At 38.5% G+C, this 20,794-nt stretch overlaps 1 protein-coding gene and 1 pseudogene across 2 annotated transcripts in view; one reads left to right on the top strand and one right to left on the bottom strand.

Annotated features, from left to right (window-relative positions):
* LOC135733634 (E3 ubiquitin-protein ligase SH3RF3-like) overlaps nt 1–20,576 on the bottom strand; it is a 45,560-nt gene extending 24,984 nt beyond the window's left edge. For both annotated transcript variants that reach the window (XM_065252413.1, XM_065252414.1), the window contains exon 1: nt 20,026–20,576. In XM_065252413.1, the coding sequence (XP_065108485.1) occupies nt 20,026–20,382 (357 nt within the window). In that variant the 5' untranslated portion in view covers nt 20,383–20,576. The remainder of the gene's footprint in view (nt 1–20,025) is intronic.
* Nucleotides 18,009–18,125, top strand: LOC135733681 (5S ribosomal RNA; annotated as a pseudogene).
* Nucleotides 20,577–20,794: the final 218 nt, after the last annotated feature.

The raw sequence follows: 20,794 nt of genomic DNA, 5'->3' as shown, positions 1-20,794 counted from the left end.
AATTATGCAGCTGGTTGCCAGTAACTTACTGTAGAAGATAAAGACTGAAAATGTTTCATGTTCATTTAACTTTGAACAAACTGTTGCCAGTAAATAAAATAAATGTAAAATCTACAGTAAGTTACTGGCAGCTAGTTGTAGTCAGTGTAAACTGTAGTATGAAGGTGATGTAATGTGTGATCTGTCATAATTCTCTAGATGCTTCAGGTTTTGTGCTGTTGACGTACACAAGATCCTCAATCATTTACAAATAATTTATGGTGAATATATGCAGGAGAGTCTGTCAACATTTATGGATACAAACAGTGACATACGGATCCAATGCTCTTTGTTCAAAACTATAATAAAAAAGACAGAAAGCAACCAGCATCATTCAGAGAAACACATGGACACTGAACTGTAATTATGTTACCATGGTAACAGTAACATTTCTGGTGAGAATTATGGTTAATGCAGTTATCTAGTTGACCTCAGAAGTCATAGCCAACACATCCATATTAAGCTAAAAACGGATGATCTCTATAGAAACTGATCTGAGAACAGTGTAGACGTGAGAAGATGAGGTTGAGACTGTTACCAGCATGTGATTATTAATGAACTTCTGTAAGAGCTGTTAACTCCAACACTTGTGATGATATCATCATGTCTTAACTTAACTCTCTATATGAGGTTCATCTGATGGATATCTGTTCTTGTTTTCTTTGTTTCCTGATTTTCACCCTTCAGTCTCTAATGGTGATGTTTAGAGGAATCAATAATCTGTCCCATCTACCATAACACTGAGCTCATTGCTTCTGTTATTAAAGAGAAGACAGAAGATGATGATCTGCTCAACCATTTAAACCTGCAGCTTACAGCCGGGTCTGAGTTTATGAAGTTAATCAGACAGAAATGCATTGGAGAGAGAAGAGAGATGTGCATTGATTTTTATGTTCCTAAACCCAGAAATAATAGAGAGACAAGCAACACCAGTTACATTACGACATTTACACCACCTGCTATTAAGATGCGTTTTTGTCGATCGGATCACAAGTGGACGGACGACGTTTAAGGCAGAGGTGTAAACTGGGTGTAAAACGTTTGGAGCTCATCCATTTTCGATCACATTCAGAGGTAGTCGAAAACCCTTTGACCGGATTGCTTTTGTGGTGTAGACGCTCCTGTAGTTAAACGTATTATAACAACCACAAAACACGGCTTACTCTCTGCCTGTTGATCTAATGTGTGATGTACTGAGCACACTGAGTGCGTTTACATGCACAGAATAAGCGGATAACTATTAAAAATCTGCTTGTTATAGAAAACTGTTTTCATGCGTTTACATGCAAATCAATAAACCGGCTATGCAGACAACTGCGTTTACATGGGACTTGAAGAATTATCAGTTTTCTCTCAGGCAGTGACGTCACCACCTATAGTACACAATAGTCGATCAAAAAGTCAACGACATATCTGTCGTAAGCTGTACTGTTGTATCTCTCCTCGTGTCTGCAGAACCTGTAAATGTAACATGAGTTTTTATTTTCACAGTTTCTCTGCCAACTGCTAGTCGAGCGGAGACTTTTATGCGTTACCTTGCGCTTACTTCCGCGTGTGACGTTTATCTTTCATACGCGGGGACATGCGCACATGGACAAAACCGTGAGAAAGCGGGTTAAGGTGTTTACATGCCACGCGAAATCGGCGTAATGAGCAAAAAACTACCTGTTCCGATCGGTTTTTGCTCACGCTGTTTATGGGCTTTCCCCGATTAAAGAAAACCGCTTTACGTGTTTACATGACCCCACGTGTTATCAGTTTATTAAGCATAATCGGCTTAAGACTGTGCATGTAAACGCACTCAATGTTTTAACTGGACTCTGACCTAATATTAGTTTGCGTCAACTTAAACTCGTCATTACTGCGGCTCACATTTAAAGCAAAGGTGGACAAAAGAGACGGAGTTAAGCATCAGGGGGCGTATTACAGAAAAGTCCTAACTTTAAAATCTTATCTTAACTGTTTGGTAACCATGGTAATTTCAGTTAGGACCTCATTTAAGACAAAAGCTATTACAGAATGATGTTTCTAAATGCATTATCTTATCTTAACTGCAGATAGGAAAGTGGTATTACAGAAGCATCCTAACTTGACAAAACATCCTAAAAACGGTCTTAACTTTAGGGTAACCTCACAGGTGTCCTAACTTAAAACTTTAATGATAGCCAGCTGAAACAATCACATTATGATAGAGATGCGGGAGAATGACATTACATTTTTAACAAAGTGGAGGATGAAAAACATCAATGTTTGTTTTTGGATTACTCTTTGAATGTTTTTTTACCTTCACACATTCACATAATCACAATGTTTCTCACTACTGGAGCGGCCTTTCAATTTCTGTCATCCCTCATTATTAAAAAACAGTTATCTTATCCGATGATGGGATTATAGTGAATACAGTACATACTTGACTCAGCATCTATTTCTTGTCATGTCTCTATCAAATGTTGAAATGTACAATAGTATCCTAGCACTAAGGAAGAATAATTTTTTTAATTTGTGTAAGTCACATTTGCTTAATATTTAAATTGAATGGTAACTGATAGATGATGTGCTAAAACACTAATACAAAAAACACAGACTATAATTACTATGAATTTAATAAAATGAATTTTTCTGGCCCATTGAAATTAAAAGGACAATTCTTTTGTTTACTGTAGCAGCAGCTCACGCATTGCTGGTTGCTTGGTAACAGACATGACAGTTGATAGCCGAACATGATTAAGCGATTTGGGATTTCCTAACTAGAGATGAGATAAGATTTGTTGAAATAAGATGAGAATCTTAAATCAATTTAAGATTTGCTTCTGTAATATGAATTTGTGAAAAATCTTAACTTAACACATCATATCTTAAGTTAAGACCTAAGGTAGAAAGTTTCTGTAATACGCCCCCAGGTGTATATATGACTGTCTCCATCGTCCACTTGTGATCCGATTGATCAAAAATACATCTTAATACCAAAACCAGGTATAAACAGCCCCAGAGTTTCAACTAAAATGAATGTTTTGTTTTAAATCAATCAAAGGAAATTTACAAAATCACTTCAGACAATAAACCTAAGCCAAAGAGATTCAAATTAGTATCACATGGTTTGATGTTTGCATTGTTTTACTAAATAAAAACAAGGAAAATTATAATTAAGAGTTTTCCTTTATATGTAACAGTGGCGTGCCGTGATGTGATACAAAAGCAAAAATATGTATCCTACAAACTAATTTTGTGTAAAAAGACTGTAGACTAAACTGATATATTTCAGCATTGAATGATTCATATTTATAAAGCAGCTTGTATATTTTAGTTCATCTGGCAAATTTCTGTTTTCTTACGGAGATTGTTGAAATGCATTCTGGGATTGCCTCTTGTGTATAATATAAACACCTGTGATGCTGAAGTGTGTTCAGAAACAATAAATCAAACATCAGTAAGTCATTAAATAAACATTCAGATCTGAAGAGAGCTAATAAAACAGATGGCAATTAACAAACCAAACCTCAGTAGTGTCTATAAACTCTGACCTTTATATAAATGCCAAGCACATCATCATTAAACCACAGTCACTCAGAACCCAAGACAAATACTGACTGCAGCTCTACACTTACTCCACACTATAACCAACACTGGGTTTAACAGTTAAACTCTCATTATAACTAATCTATTCATTAAGATTGTTTTAAGTGGAATGCCATGGTTTATTAAACCCTTTATGATTACACAGTCAGAAGCCCAACCCTAACGCTGTAGCCTATGGCGTAGCCTGATGAGCACCTCTCAAAAAATGTCTCCAAACACATCAGTTCTACAGACTGTAAGCATTGTGATTGGTCCGCTTCCATCAGCATCAGATCTGCATGATGTGTAATTGCATGTTGATGCGAACAACGATGCCAAAGCATGAAATGAAAAGGCTACGGCAGGACCAATGCAAAAGTATAAACACACTTAAGTGTTGAGAAGTGCATCAGATGCGTTATCTCAGCAGACTTTAGTTTTCTCTAGAGAGAATCACCAGCTGATTCCTTTATTATTCATGAATCCTCATTAAATATGACTTCAGAGAAGAAACCACAAAAACACACTTGAAAAGACTACAATGTACAAACAAACACAAGCATGAACCTATGTCTGAATAATTAAAGATTTGAATGCAGATTTTAATAACAATACTACTGCAAAGAGTATTTTTCATTCTGCTCTTCATGTGATTCTCATTTACACAGAGATTCTCTGAAGTTCATGATCTTAATAGGTCAAATATTTCAAAATATGCTTAAGAGCATGAGACACACATGAAAGATGAGTTCTTCTGTATTTGAGCCTATAAGACACCTGCTGATGTTCACCACCGTCCTAAATGATTCATCATTTCTCATCTCTTATCAGATTTATACTCTCGCAACACTTTGACTGTGAGAAATACAGACATTAAATGACAGTAAATAGAGTTGTGTTTTAATAAATAAGAAGAAGTTTTTTCAAGTACAATGTATTATGGAGTCAGTGCACAGTGTGCAGGTTCATCTCTGTACATACATTTTATTTCTGACACACATATACGGTACAGTAGTGTCTCATTATAAAACCATTTAGCATTGATTTGTTTGTGACTTTGCATTATTTTGCTTTCTTTCTATGAGAAGCTTCTGGCTCTGCATATCTTTTAGCAACACTTTAATCACACTTAATACTCAGCTTTAGAAACTATGTAAAGCAGCATGTGTACATCATAATCACCTGAGCTAAGACAATTCAAAGATGTAACTTACAATTACACTCCTCGATTTGCTTCGAAAGGAAGCTATGGTTACCATCACAGGACAAACATGTCATCATCTGAGACAATGTAGTGACAAACACCTTCTATAGAGCAGTTTGTCCATTTAGGGCTACTGTAAAAACATGGCAGCGCAAAATGTCGACTTCCATGTAAGGGGACCTGCAGTTTATAAAAACATCTCATATTAAGGTAATATAAACAAAACAGTTAATTTTGTATGCACTCTATAAATATCTGTTATTTTTTACCAATAATGTGTAAATATTGGACAGAACACGTGCTGGGTTAAAAATGATGTTATGCAACCATGGGGTATAATAACCCAGCAGTTGAGTTATAATAACCCAGCATTGGGTCTACCACGTGTTCTGTCCAATATTTACCCATTATGGGTCATAAATAACCCAGATATTTTTAGAGTGTGGTCTTTATACACCACAGAAACACAGTTATCTGTATTATATTGCATTTCTGTCAAAAGACCCTTCTAAAATATACACACTGCACCTTTAATGTATATATGCTCATAGATAGATCATTGATAAGTTCATAGATGGATTATTATTGGCATTCATTATAAACCTAAGCTGTTATAGCAGCAAAGTGAGGATTAAAATGCTTTCAATAAACATTACTAAAGTAAATACTGATGTCTCAGTTAAGTAATTCTCTGTCAATTAACAAGCAGTTCAGTGTTTACTGTGACGTCAGTGTCTGTCCAGCATCTAAAGAAACAAGCATCTGTGTTGTGTACTGATATACTGAGAATGTTTACTCGTTGTGTTTATCAGAATCAAGGGCTGAGGTAGATCATGAAGACGTGATGATGATAGCTGACAACCAACCATCCAGCACTTTTCCTGCACTAGCTAAAATCTTTGTGTTTTAATGAACTGCTATCCATTCATACTGAGAGATAATGAAGCATTAGATGAGTGAACATGTGCTTATGTTTGTAGATGTGTAATAATCTGAACATGACACGCTGGGCCAGATCACATGATTGTTAAAATGATTTCATCCTATGATCTGATTAAAAGAAGAAGAAAGTTGAGAGAAAGTTTGAAGATTCTTTCTGAAAATCTAGACTGATTCACGAGCTATCATCACAATCAAAAATTAATTATCAATATTTCTGTTTGGAAAATGTATGCATGACAAATTAAGACAAAATGCTGAATAAGATTATAACCCTATCACTTGAACTCTATGAAATAAATGTAGTTAAACATATAAACTAAAATTCAATAGATCATATATAAAATGTCTAAAAAGAGCCTTCATTCAGAGAGAGAGAGAGAGAGAGAGAGGGAGAAACACTTTTTCAAAACAACAGAGAGTAAAAATAGGTCCATATAATCCTTGCTGAAAATAACATGAGCACTGTGTTAGTCTACTTTAGAATAAACACACATGAACTGTCCAGTCTAAAGATCTTGTTTAGGGATCTTCTGAAAAGCCAGACGTGGTTCTTCTGACCACAAACATCTCTGCCACCCAGCCTGCAGTGAAACTCTTGGGTCAAATCTACAAACCTCAAACTGTCTTTATTCTTCTTTGAGGGACATCATCTGATTTCATCATGATTCACTAAACTCTTGCTTTAAGATACAACAAAGTCTGATGATGATTGTTGTTGTTGTGGGGAAGATTTCATGGTGACTTTTAGTCAATTTAATCCAACATCTCTTTATTAAATCAAAGATAAGTCTCCTCTATGTTTAGTCTCTCTTACATACATGATCTATAACACTGCCGTAACATTCATGGAAAGCATTCAGTGTGAACAAGAGGCAGAAACAATGCTGTAAGCAGCGTGTCATAGTGAGGACGCACGTGTCATCACAACAAGAAGTTATGGTTCAGCTCTTTGACACAGGGATTTAAACACGGATCAACATTCACAATGAGAAATATCTGTAAACTGTACTGAATCAGAGATCAACAGTATGACAGAACAGCGCATCGCACGCTCCTTATGATCTTATCATAAAACTAAAATGCACATGCAGATAATTAGCAAAACTCTGAGCCTGTTGAAAAAACCTACCAAGTGCAGGACTTTAAACACGTCTTGTGTCTTTATGGGATTTTACGGTATGTGTGTGAGTGCAAGAACAGATTCTGGAAAATCATTGGCAGTGTGAATGAACTAAAAATCAAATGATCCCAGAAAAATCCTGGATGCATTTTCTGTGTATTTTATCGTAATCTCTGTGTAAAAAGGGTTTCTGTGGCTCAGTGCCTGTTGGACACAGGACAAGATGACAATAACCAGCTGTCAGGTGAACTGATTTATGTCAAATGAGACAGATGTAACAACAACACATCATCATCATCTTATACCACCGGTCTGTTGAATGCTTTATTCTGATTGGCTGAGAAATGTCCCATGGTTGTTGATTATTTTTCTGTAAACCGCACACCTGACATGTCAGATGTCTTAAAATATCCACCAGATCAATGTCTGTCTGTGGTAACCGTAGTAGAGGAATAATTGACTCCGGTCATTATTTTCCAATCATTCAAAGGACTGGAGTCAATTATTCCTTACATATCCAATCTGTGTCTCTCTATGTTCTCAGATGTTTTTATTTTATTATTATTATTATTATTATTATCATCATCTTCTGTAAAACATTAAAACAATCAACACAAGTAGTGTACTGTAGTTAAATTTCCAACATTAAAGTCCAAACAGATGTTTAGATTTGGTTGCAGTTATTGAATTGTTTCACAATGATGCTTTTCAATCTTCTAGCAGTAAAATGATCACAACAGAAAATAACAAAAATGACAGCCGTACTTTCTCTCAGCACATCTGCACCTGTCTGAATTTATACAAATGAAACAGATGCAGAAGTTTCTGGATTCATTTATTCATTTGTAAAGCAGCAAGAACTCTGTAAAAAGCAATTTTCCCACTAAACGAATCTAAATTTTCAGCTCATTCCAGAACGTAACCATAGTGACCACCGGCTCATGACCCTGGCTGATGATGTCATAACTGTATAATGCCAGCTGCCTAATGACATCACTAACATCAGACAGCTGAATGAGCAGTAGATCAGATCACACATCAGATGCACCTGCTGCACACTACACAATACTTACACTTACACAACTGTGAGCTGAGTGTTGGGCACAATGAAAAATATCATCTTACATTAACAGAATATCAAAATCTTAAATAATTTAGTAAATTACCCAAATAAAATGAACAATTAAAACCCAAAATCCCAAGATCAGATAAGTTATCAAGTATTTTGATTCTGTGCTTTGAGATATCTCACAGAGATGCACTGACATTTCAGCCGCCATAAAAGAAAACCGGATGAAAACATTAACCCAAAATTAAAGGTGCTCCACTTCTCAGATACACAACTTTAAAAAAAACAAAATTTAATTCTTTTCAGCCAAGTGCATTCCAGAATGTTCATTTCGGTGCATCACTAACATCTATTATTACATGGCTTTCCAAAATGCTTGTTTCTGATTGGTCAGTCGTGACATTCCAAGGTCTGTTATTCCGAGACAACCGCCTGAAACTAATAACACACGGTAAACTGGATGCTGCAAAAAAAACATTTTGACAGGTATGGTTTAACATTAAACAAAAATAAATATTTCATCTAATAACATAATATGACATTACATTTACAAATGATTAAACCATATAGTGTGTTCGTGACATTTTCAAGTCTTTTCTTAAAACCAAAAGTAAACGGGGTTTCCTCGTCTGTATTCGTTAAAAATGAGCAAATAAAATATTTCAAATGAATATTTAATGTTCATTACATTAGTTATAACGTAAATAGCTGTGTAATAAGCTGGATAATGTATTACACTGTCAGTTTATTTCTGTGATAACAACCTGCTGCCTATACTGTAGATTATCCCTTACATATAAATGATCTTTAAAACTGCAGTAGATGTGATGATGTTGAAAACATATTTGTGCTCCTGTAGCCCATCTCACTGTATTCCCATTAGTTGTGGTTAAATGCCAGTTACTGTCATAGATTACATGACAAACAGAGATGTAACCAATCATTTGAGTTCAGAACGAGACCTTTAGTCTCCTTCTGTCCCTGTCATCATCTGAAAGAAACGTCTGGTTTGAAAACATCATTCTTCTCATAAACAACAGTCATTCATTAGTTTCAACAGGAGCAGAGCTTCATATCATCGTCTATTGTTTCCTCTCAATCTAATAATAATAATAATAATAATAAAGCTCAAATCTGTCTCTGTACCAACAGCAGCTCAGCATCTGTAAACGTATATTAATATACTGTAAACAAACACATTCGCTGCTATGCTGTTTGTAATTAACTGAATAAAGTAAATCATTGTCCTTTTCTTCATTTAGTAATTCAAGCACTTAAATTACATTACATGTGAAGTGTTTGGTGCCCACGTTACAAATGTATGTTTCAACTTGATCAGGATGACAACACCTCCAGTTCATTTAAACTGATGTCCAACATTTAAATAAACACATTTATCAATGTTACTGTACTGTATGTCTCAATAATGTTAATCCAGAATGTTCAGTCGAGAATATATATGTATAATATTCAAATCTGCAGTGGATTAGTAAAGATAATGCTTATTTGAACATTTGCTTAGAAAGATTTGGACGAGATGCAGACGCAACAGCGAACATCAGTGATCGCCTTTACAGCAGACCACCATCTGATCTGGGCTACAGCCCTGAAAGGGATTCCCTGGATCTGATGTTTGATGGTCAAAAATGAGATCAAACCAGCAGTACATGATTTTTATTCATATTTAGTGTATTTTTTGTTGTTATTGGTTTGGTGTGAGGTAAAAGTTCAAAAACTATATTTATATCAACCTGATCTCACGAATTTCCGTGGCATAGTCACGGAATTTTGTGCTCATTTTTCCGTGGCATTCTCACGGATCTCCGCATTTTTCCGTGGCCCTGCTACGGACTGTCTTTTTCCGTGGCATTCTCACGGATTGGTTACTCAACTGTTTTGTCCTATTTTCTTACCATTTTCGCTTCGGTTTAGGGTTAGATTTACATGAAATGACATCCCTACCCAAACCCAACTCTAACCCCAACGCCAGGCGACAATTGTTTAAAGTTTAGAAAATATAAAAGAATACATCAGAAAAAATTATATAAACCAATAGTTAAAGTGACATACTAATGCAAACACCAAATCTAACCCTAAACCGAAGCAAAAATGGTTTGAAAATAGGAAAAAGCAGTTGAGTAACCAATCCGTGAGAATGCCACGGAAAAAGACAGTCCGTAGCAGGGCCACGGAAAAATGCGGAGATCCGTGAGAATGCCACGGAAAAATGAGCACAAAATTCCGTGACTATCCCACGGAACTTTGTGAGATCATGTTGATTTATATACTATTGCCTTTCCATTTAATCTTACCGCGGTACGAGTACTCGCTTTATTACTGGACTTTGTTCTTGTCAGTACCACATAAAACAGAATAATTAAGTGTTTTGTTTTTTTTATAAGTCAGAGAGATGTCTCTGCATGCTGCTTATAAATATCAGTGGTGATGTTTTATAGTCAGGTCACAGAAAACTTAATTATCAAGTGTCCTAATGTAAGAGCCAGTATCCTTACCTGCAGTTCCAAACGCTGTTTTTGCGTCCTTTAAATGGGAGGAGATCGCTCCAGAGATTGTTTTTATTGCTTTATTCCAAGTGTATTTTACACGATGTGACATTATTGCACGTTTACATCCAAGAGCGTTGGTCTTCTAGGGGCTTAGGGATAATCACTTTCGATTGGGATTCACAGACTGCTTCACAAGCTAGGAAACTTATTGAGACACACAGAAAGTGTTTAAAACAGTGTTTGTGCCCGTGGATGTGTGTGTGACCATCCGCCCTGGAAGCAGCTTTTCCAGTTAGAGATATGTGAGCGAATGACTCACGTGTTTAAGGAAGCCTCCCTCACTAATTGTAAAATGACCAGTAGGTGGCGGCAGAATGAAACTAACGGTAAAGTGGTAACTGTGGTGTTATTAATAGAATATCGTATAGCTTAAAAGATCTCAGATTCGAGAACCTGATAGAACTGTTGTAAAATATAAACACAGTTATGGATCATGTAGAGTTATAATAATAATGATAATCTAACAGCAGACACTTCTGAAAAAGACCTGAGAAATGTTTCTTAAAAAACATTACAACAATACTCAGCTGCAAGGAGTCAGGGCATGATAAACCAAACTGTGGCATAACGCTCACACCAGTCAAACCAACCAGGCTCTGGGGGTCAAATGCACCTGGGCATGGTTCGGATGGGATAGTTTGAGTACACCATGAGAATCTGTCTTTATAGCACCAGCCTGTTATACTATGATGATGAAGATGAATGATTCGCCTTCCAGACGGCAATGTTTGTTTCTATGGTGATAAATTATTCAGGTTTCTGTTTGTCTGTTTCATATCTGCATGGTTAAAAACTTCTTCTTCATTTCCATATCTACAAAGAGCTTTGTTTGTGAAAGGTTGACCTCTGAACCACAGAAGAATAAAAGCTGTGGTTGGCTGAAAGCTCTTTGACCCTAGGAAGCATCACCTCCTGACCCACATTTTTCTTTCTCTGGGAATCACACCACAGATATATCAAACATCACAACATCTTCACGCTGGTTTCTCTTACAGAATCAGAAGAAATAACAACATCAGATCAGAAATGGACAATAATGAGCAAGATTCACAAACACTTCTGTCATACCACAGACTGCATCTGGTCCCTTCATGTGATTCTCTGATTTTCTATTATAAATTACAAAACTGTCACCAAAACACACCTTGGAGTTCAATCAGTAGAGCTTCAGTTTTGCTTGTGTTTGCATGATGAGTGTTATAACTTCAAATTCAATGTTGGATTGAAATAAACACCTATTTGTGAAGTTTAATGGTTAAATACAGTACCCGCAGGCCAGGGCTAATGCTGTGTTTTGCTCTGGTACCAAACTTGGTACAGAGAACCATGTTTTTTTTACTGGTACTAGGAATGTGCACTATGACTAATTTAGCAGCTGTAAACAAATACTCGATTAGTTTTAAAGATAAAATGCCCCACAATAATGCCCAAAAACCTGCGTGTTTAACATGCATCCTTTATAAATATGATACATTTATTTATAAATAAACAGATATCCCATTATTATTGCATTTAAATAAAGGTTATAAAAAGTGGTGCGCAAAAACTAAATTTACATTAAAAATTATGCATAATTATCCACTTAAAAATATACATTTTACTCTTTTACTATCTTCTTAAGAGGTTTCTGCATAGATATTTTAGACTTATTTATTTGTTAATACTTCTAGAAGAAACAAATGATCAAATGATGAAGTAAAAAGTTGAAGTTTATTTGTTTATTTGTTATTTTGTGTATTTGGTATAATACAATGTGTTCACGTGGTTAATGGTTAAAATAACCCAACTTTTTTCACATACCGTAAATTTTTGTAGCTCCAGATATTCCTGCCTTTCTCAAAATGCATCGATTTGAAAAGCTCTGTGTCTCTGATTGGCCAGCTAATCTGTACGTTGTAATTGGCCTGAATACCTCTGACATCAGCTGGAAATGCGACACTCCTTACCATGTTTGAAAGATTCACTCACAATGCAATGCTAACAGGAGTTAATTTACAGGCTGTGAGTCTGAAGTGGGAGGAGTTATGATAATGTCGGTCTTTACTACATCACCAATCCCAGGAAGTAAACTGTTGCCTACAATCTGTGTGTAGTCCAAGAAAAGAGATTTACATTGGAGATGATAACTTGTGTCATCATTTACTTTGAGGGTTGTACCTTTTGCATGTCGTTAACATGAACTAATACACACTTACACACCAAAGGAAACGTAAAAACGTGAATCTGATAATTGTTGCTGTTTATAGTTTTAAAGGAACATGCCCACATTTGGGGAATTTAGCTCATTCACTGTATCCCCCCGAGTTAGATAAGTCCATACGTACATTTCTCATCTCCGTGCGTGTTATAGCTCTGTCTGACGCAGCCCCCGCTAGCTTAGCTTAGCACAAAGACTGGAAGTGAATGGCTCCAGCTAGCATACTGCTCCCAATTAAGTAAAAAAATAATGCCAACATTTTCCTACTTAAATGTTGTGATTTGTATAGTCACATCATGTACAAATAACAAGGTCATATGAGACACAGACATCTTTTAATCCTATAATTCTGGGAACTATATTCTCAGGCGAAGCAGTGCTGCTTGGGTGGAGTGATTTGCTTGCAGCACCTGAGTGAGAAGCCCCATGGTGAGGAGCAGAGCGTTCGCTCAGAGTTGGAGTAACAGAGTTAGTGATTGCTAGATAGGAAATGTATTACGACTATTTTCAAAAAATGGAATTTGCCACACGGACAATGAAACGTGTGCTGAAGGATACGGACATCCCATCAATCGTACAAACAGGACAAAGTGGATCACCTGTGGCTATGGTAAGTGTTCTGTTATGTTTTTAGATGACTAGTTTACTGTAACAGTGCCATTAGCTAGATGTAACGTAACAATTTGCTTTGTGCTATTACTTTCACCTTATTGTATAATAATAATTATTTGTACACAATGTGACTATACAAATCACAACATATAAATAGGAAAATGTTATCGTTATTTTGTCACTTATTGGGAGCAGTTTGCTAGCTGGAGCCATTCACTTACAGTCTTTGTGCTAAGCTAAGCGAGCGCGGGCTGTGTCAGACAGAGTTACAGCACGCATGGAGATGGGAAAAGTATGTATGGACTTATCTAACTCTGGGGGATACGGTGAATAAGCTAAATTCCCAAAATGTGGGCGTGTTCCTTTAAAGCTAGGATTTTGTTTGAGTATATGATGATCTAATGAGTGTTGTTGTGTTTTTGTCCCTGAGCAACACAAATATATAGTCAATCTTAGAGTGCAGTGTCAGCTGTTTATTATGAGATGACAGATGAGAAGATGACATTCTCAATCTCACTGAAGAAGCTTCTGTCTTGTGTACTCAATATATATCAACCTCATTTATAACAAATCTATAATTACAAGTACTTTAAAAAGGTTTTATTGTATACATAATAGATCCAGCATTGTGCTGTGTCAAGCACTGACACTGTGAGCATTTGACAGTTGTGTCGCTCGGCTCTTTCAGAAACGACGAGAACATGTATGACATTTTTAATGACGGTCTACAGTGGAACTACAGCAGAAGATATTCATCAGTTTATTTATCAATCTCTGTTGTGTCTATGAAGACCATTTGTAATGACAAGACATCTGTGGTCCTGTGGCCTTATTCTTATATATGTCAGAGTTAAACAGAAGAATGGTTGTAAATATTAATAAAGGGCAAATACACAGTAGAATCAGGACCTTCATGAATAATAGACTGAGGAGCAGAGGCAATGGCAATGTCACGCTGCGGACAGCATCTCTCATCGAGTTCAGGATTTATCTCTGGATAAAAGTCAAAGCGGAGTTGGAGAAAGTTGTTCTTAAGAAGTTTTTAGGTATAGGCAATCCAATCCACCATCTGATCGACCTTAATTGATATTGATTAAGGTGTTGACATGAAGGCTTTTCCAATACAGTTGAGCTATCAATACGATTACTAATGGATCGTTTGGTTGCATGTAAACATAGCTATTGAATTACGGTGAAATGCCGCTACAATCCAAAAGCAAGAGGGTGCTTTTGTGCAGAAACTCAATATGCACGCACACGAATCTCCAGGAAATGGCTTAAGCATATATTAATAATCGTTGTTTAAACCTTTTCAGGTATTTTCATGATAATAAAGATTATGTAAAATGATTATGTTTGACGAGTGTTGCTTTTTCAAATGCATGTTATAAACGACTCAAACTAACAGTGATTTCAGAACAATAAGGACTTACTGACCAAAAGCCGTCGTACATAAACTGTGAATAATATCAGTTCAGAATAGTTATCGGCCACATATTATTAGTCTATATTGGTTTTAATCGTTGAAATTGACCCTTGTTTTAGATCCTTATTTGCTGTAAATGAACAGTGTCTGAAGATAATCACAGCAGGTGTTAGGTCAAATACCGTAAGCAGTGAAGCCTACAGAGATTAGCAACAGACCTAGAATTAAACATCTTGATATCTGATTTCCATAATCTATTTTTGCTTTTGCTGTAGAATTAAAAACCTGCAAACCAAACCATCCCCATATTACAAAGGGACTAATTCATCATTCACTTCTGTGTTTTTTCACACCTGTGTCGCTTGCTGTCGCCATATTGAATATGACAAGTTGAATTTAGCATAACATGTGAGACACAAAGGTAGCGTGAAAAGTTAAATTGCCTTTTGATGTTATCTTTGACACATTTCGTTTAAAAAAATGTCCAACATTCACAATATTCTTTCATTTGATATCTTCAGAAGAATGATCTCAACAGTATCTAATATCAAATCTATCACCCATCTCTAGAAGTCTGTGTAGACTCACTGTGTCCTCCTGACCTGGTCATATCACATCACACTCATTCACAAGCTGCTCCAGTGTGCCTTCAACAGACAGACACAAAGATCTACACAAGACTAACAAAACAGTGACAAAAGTGACTCTGAGTCCCACACCCAAACAAACTAATGCCAAAGAAACACTTCATGTGTTCATAGATGCTCTTCACTATCATCATCCTAACTTATTTCAAAAACTACAAGTCAACCGCTCATTCTTTACGTTTATTTTCCACATTTTAGAATAAGAAATCATCAACTATTAAACAAACTAATGTATGGGAACAAAACAGTGACCAAATCAAAGCCGTCAAATACACATTAAGCATCTAGCAGATGCTTTATCCAAAGAAGATGTGATATTGTGTCTTTCACAGGTCTCCAACAATCACAGCTCTCCAACAATCACAGCTCTCCAACAATCACAGCTCTCCAACAATTCCAGCTCTGCTGGAATCACAGCTCTCCAACAATCACAGCTCTCCAACAATCACAGCTCTCCAACAATCACAGCTCTCCAACAATTCCAGCTCTGCTGAAATCACAGCTCTCCAACAATCACAGCTCTCCAAAAATCACAGCTCTCCAAAAATCACAGCTCTCTTACAATCACAGCTCTCCAACAATTCCAGCTCTGCTGGAATCACAGCTCTCCAACAATCACAGCTCTCCAACAATCACAGCTCTCCAAAAATCACAGCTCTCCAAAAATCACAGCTCTCTTACAATCACAGCTCTCTTACAGTCACAGGTAGCTTACAATCACAGGTCTTCTACAATCACAGCTCTACTACAATCACAGCTCTACTACAATCACAGCTCTACTACAATCACATGTCTGCTGCAATCACAGGTCTTCAACAATCACAGCTCTACTACAATCACAGCTCTACTACAATCACAGCTCTCCAGCAATCACAGATCTCCTGCAATCACAGCTCTGCTGAAATCACAGCTCTCCAACAATCACAGCTCTCCTACAATAACAGCTCTACTACAATCACAGGTCTCCAACAATCACAGCTCTCCTACAATCACAGCTCTCCTACAATCACAGCTCTCTTACAATCACAGGTCTCCAACAATCACAGCCCTGCTGCAATTACAGCTCTGCTGCAATCACAGCTCTCCAACAATCACAGATCTCCTGCAATCACAGCTCTGCTGAAATCACAGCTCTCCAACAATCACAGCTCTCCTACAATCACAGCTCTCCAACAATCACAGCTCTCCAACAATCACAGCTCTCTTACAATCACAGGTCTACAACAACCACAGCCCTGCTGCAATTACAGGTCTCTTACAATCACAGGTCTCCTACAATCACAGCTCTCCAACAATCGCAGATCTCCTGCAATCACAGCTCTCCAACAATCACAGATCTCCTGCAATCACAGCTCTGCTGCAATCACAGCTCTCCAACAATCACAGATCTCCAACAATCACAGCTCTCCTGCAATCACAGCTCGCCAACAATCACAGCTCTCCAACAATCACAGCTCTCCTGCAATCACAGCTCTCCAACAATCACAGGTCTCCAACAATCACAGCTCTCCTACAATCACAGCTCTACTACAATCAAAGCTCTACTACAATCACAGATCTCCTGCAATCACAGATCTCCTGCAATTACAGCTCTGCTGAAATCACAGCTCTCCTACAATCACAGGTCTCCTACAATCACAGATCTCCAACAATCACAGATCTCCTGCAATCACAGCTCTCCTACAATCACAGCTCTCCTACAATCACAGCTCTCCTACAATCACAGCTCTCTTACAATCACAGCTCTCTTACAATCACAGCTCTCTTACAATCACAGGTCTCCAACAATTGCAGCCCTGCTGCAATCACAGGTCTCCTACAATCACAGGTCTCCTACAATCACAGCTCTACTACAATCACAGCTCTCCTACAATCACAGCTCTCCTACAATCACAGCTCTCTTACAATCACAGCTCTCTTACAATCACAGCTCTCTTACAATCACAGGTCTCCAACAATTGCAGCCCTGCTGCAATCACAGGTCTCCTACAATCACAGGTCTCCTACAATCACAGCTCTACTACAATCACAGCTCTGCTGCAATCACAGGTCTCCTGCAATCACAGGTCTCCTACAATCACAGCCCTGCTGCAATTACAGGTCTCTTACAATCACAGCTCTGCTGCAATCACAGCTCTCCAACAATCACAGGTCTCCTATAATCACAGCTCTCCAACAATCACAGCTCTCCTACAATCACAGCTCTACTATAATCACAGGTCTCCAACAATCACAACACTAACACAATCACAACATTAACACAATCATAATACTAACAGAATTACAGTTTTGCTTACAACTCCCCTGTAGGGATGTCATGAGAACAGATACTTTGATAACAAAGTTTATTTTTTACATGACGCTACTTGTTTTCTGCAGTACCAGAGGTACAGAGGTTAGCAAAACTCTTTCAGTACTGATGGGGGCCGAATATACGTGCATGTGTATTTGTCGCTCCACAATGGTTAAAGAACAGAACACTGTACAAGCACACGGGAATCCCACTCTAAAGATACAGTGTAGCTTTGTTCCTATCAAACAGAATTTGGCAAAGCTCAAGGTAAGTTTTAATTCATATTAACAACATCATATACAAACTTTAATCTTATCCCGAAACCCCGGGCACTATATTCAGCAGCCATATCACCCTGTAGCCCAAGACAGTTTGCCCACTGAAGCTAAGCAGGGCTGAGCCTGGTCAGTACTTGGATGGGAGACCACCTGGGAAAACCAGGTTGCTGCTGGAAGAGGTGTTAGTGAGACCAGCAGGGGGTGCTCACCCTGTGGTCTGTGTGGGTCCTAACACCCCATTATAGTGACGGGGAAACTATACTGTCAACAAGCACCGTCTTTCGGATGAGACGTTAAACCGAGGTCCTGACTCTCTGTGGTCATTAAAAATCCCAGGATGTCCTTCGAAAAAGAGTAGGGGTGTGCCCCGGCATCCTAGCCAAACTTGCCCATTGGCCTACTAATCATCCCTTCATACTAATTGGCTATATCACTTGGTCTCCTTTCCACTAATAAGCTGGTGTGTGGTGGGCGTTCTGGCGCAATATGGCTGCCGTCGCATCATCCAGGTGGATGCTGCACATTGGTGGTGGTTGAGGAGATTCCCCCATTCATATGTAAAGCGCTTTGAGTACTGAGAAAAGCGCTATCTAAATGTAAGGAATTATTATTATTATATTATGTTTATTTGAGGCAGCTGGCATTAATGCCGTGTAACCAGCTAACTTTATGCTAGATGTAATGTTTTGTGTTATTTGTTAATGACGCTGCATTTGCAACATTATAAACCAACTATTAATGGGCTACCATGCATCGCCATTTAGCCATCCTGTGCGCGTGCATCAAGCACAAGCCCTGAAAAGTGAAGCCAAAACTTGATCGACCCCCCAGTGACTGGTCCCAGTATAGGTCATAAACCCCGCCTTCCCCATGTTATTCAATGGTACTTGAGATCAATTAAACAATTTAATTACACTTCAATTATCTTTTTGCCGAAGCTGGTTTCTGTCATTTACTGTAGTTTTTATCACGCTGATGTAAATTCAAGTGTTTGTTTTTATAATAAGTTTGTTTTTAGTTCGTTATTTAATGCTATAAAAACGGTTGTGTGATGTAATGATTGACAGCTGTGATATGCACATTCTGCTCACTACTGCGCAGGACTGGTCCTGAAATCGCTACTGCGCAGACTCAAGACGCAAAATGTAAGCACCATATCGGGACACCGACAGCTTCACTTTTCACCAATGGTAGAGAGCAAATGGGCGTCATTAATCTTTTTTTACAGTCTATGGTGTGCATGTGTTTATGAATGCACCTTAGCATCTGTAGCCTTCACTGATTTATCAGTCATTGTCAGACAGTATGTTTAATAAATAAAATATCTTTCTTATTCTTATTCTTTTTGCCAGTATCAGCCAGAGGAGGATGTACACCAGGAGAGTCACTCAGGAGAAAAGTCAACAAACATTAACACAGCCCACCTGAACAGAAGCTCTTAAAAGTTTTCTATAATGTTGAAATGTTTTGATTAAGTATAATTTTTATTTTTACACACTGTCGTACCGACTTCAGTACTGAGTACTTTTTTTAAAAAGTGGTAGGTACCGACTACTAGGTTTTTGGTACCATGACATCCCTGTTCTCTGCATGCATTGTGTGGCAAGCTTCACCTCTCCATCCCTCTCTCTCTGAGAACACTGAGCATCTCTTTGCTCTCAGACATCTGATGCAGTGATGTCTGAGCTTGATGTGAGACAACCAAATCACCTGCAGTGACGTCACCAAACACCACTTAAACTAAAGTGGTCATGCGTGCAGCAACAGTCCAGCAAACACGATCAAACTTTTCCAGAACTCTCTGCGGCTGTGTCTTATGTAACTATAGAGATGTCTGATGTTTCTTACATATGGTAAAATAAGTCTATGTGTGGCCTCGAGATCGCCGTGTATTTACATGTATGTAAGTTAAACCTGCGCATACCTGCACACATACACACACCTCTCACTGTACACAACGACAGCATCTGTACCACACACACACACAACCTGTGAAAGTACTCGCGATCTCTTATCAGTACGTCACAACACCTTCCGTTACTAAGCGAGCTTTACTGAGGAAAAAGTCGCGCTAACCTTAACCGGAGAGCTTCGAGTGGCAACGGGCAGGTCCCTTACAGCCGTCCCCGGGGGCGAAGAAGCCGCGACGCCGGCCGCGCATCCCGCCAGCGACGGTTTTCCTCCGCCGTTCCGTGGCCGCTGCTTAATCCCGTCCAGTAACCGAACCAGGAGGATGTTGGCGGGCAAATCGTCGACCGCGCAGTCCACAAGGATGCGACACTCCGGGCACCGCAGTTCGTGGCGGGAACTAACGATGTTCTCGAGGCAACGGCGGCAGAAGGTGTGCTGACAGGGCAGCACGCGCGCGCTCGCGTCCAGCCGCTCCAGACACACGGAACACTCCAGCAGATCCAGCAGCGACGACTCGTCCATCTTGTGTCCTAGTAAACGACGCGCGGGAGACGCGGACGGGCTCGGCTCGCGTGCGTTAACGCGCCGAGAACAATTCGACACATACCGGCGGACTCTGCGGCTCCTGCGCGCTTGCTCGCGCACCGCTGCTGCTGCTGCTGCTCTATCGCACAGCTGTGAAGAAACGGTGAGGTCACGCGCAGCGCGCGCTGTGAGAAAACACCGAGGACGAATAGAATAGCGGCGCCGCAACATCACTCGTGACGCTCAAACGCTTGCTGTTCATTGGCGTTTAAATCAGGCGTCGCTATTAATGTCGCTCGTGCCGTACGTGAGATAAATATGCACAAATGAGGTAAACAATAAACATGTTTCCCAAAAACAGCACAAAGACTTTAAACAAATTCAGCAAAAGAAAAACTGTAATAAATAC

Source organism: Paramisgurnus dabryanus, chromosome 15 (assembly GCF_030506205.2).
Source record: "Paramisgurnus dabryanus chromosome 15, PD_genome_1.1, whole genome shotgun sequence".
Taxonomy (NCBI): Eukaryota; Metazoa; Chordata; class Actinopteri; order Cypriniformes; family Cobitidae; genus Paramisgurnus; species Paramisgurnus dabryanus.
Note: the sequence above shows the minus strand (reverse complement) of the source record. Positions and strands in the feature narration are given on the sequence as shown.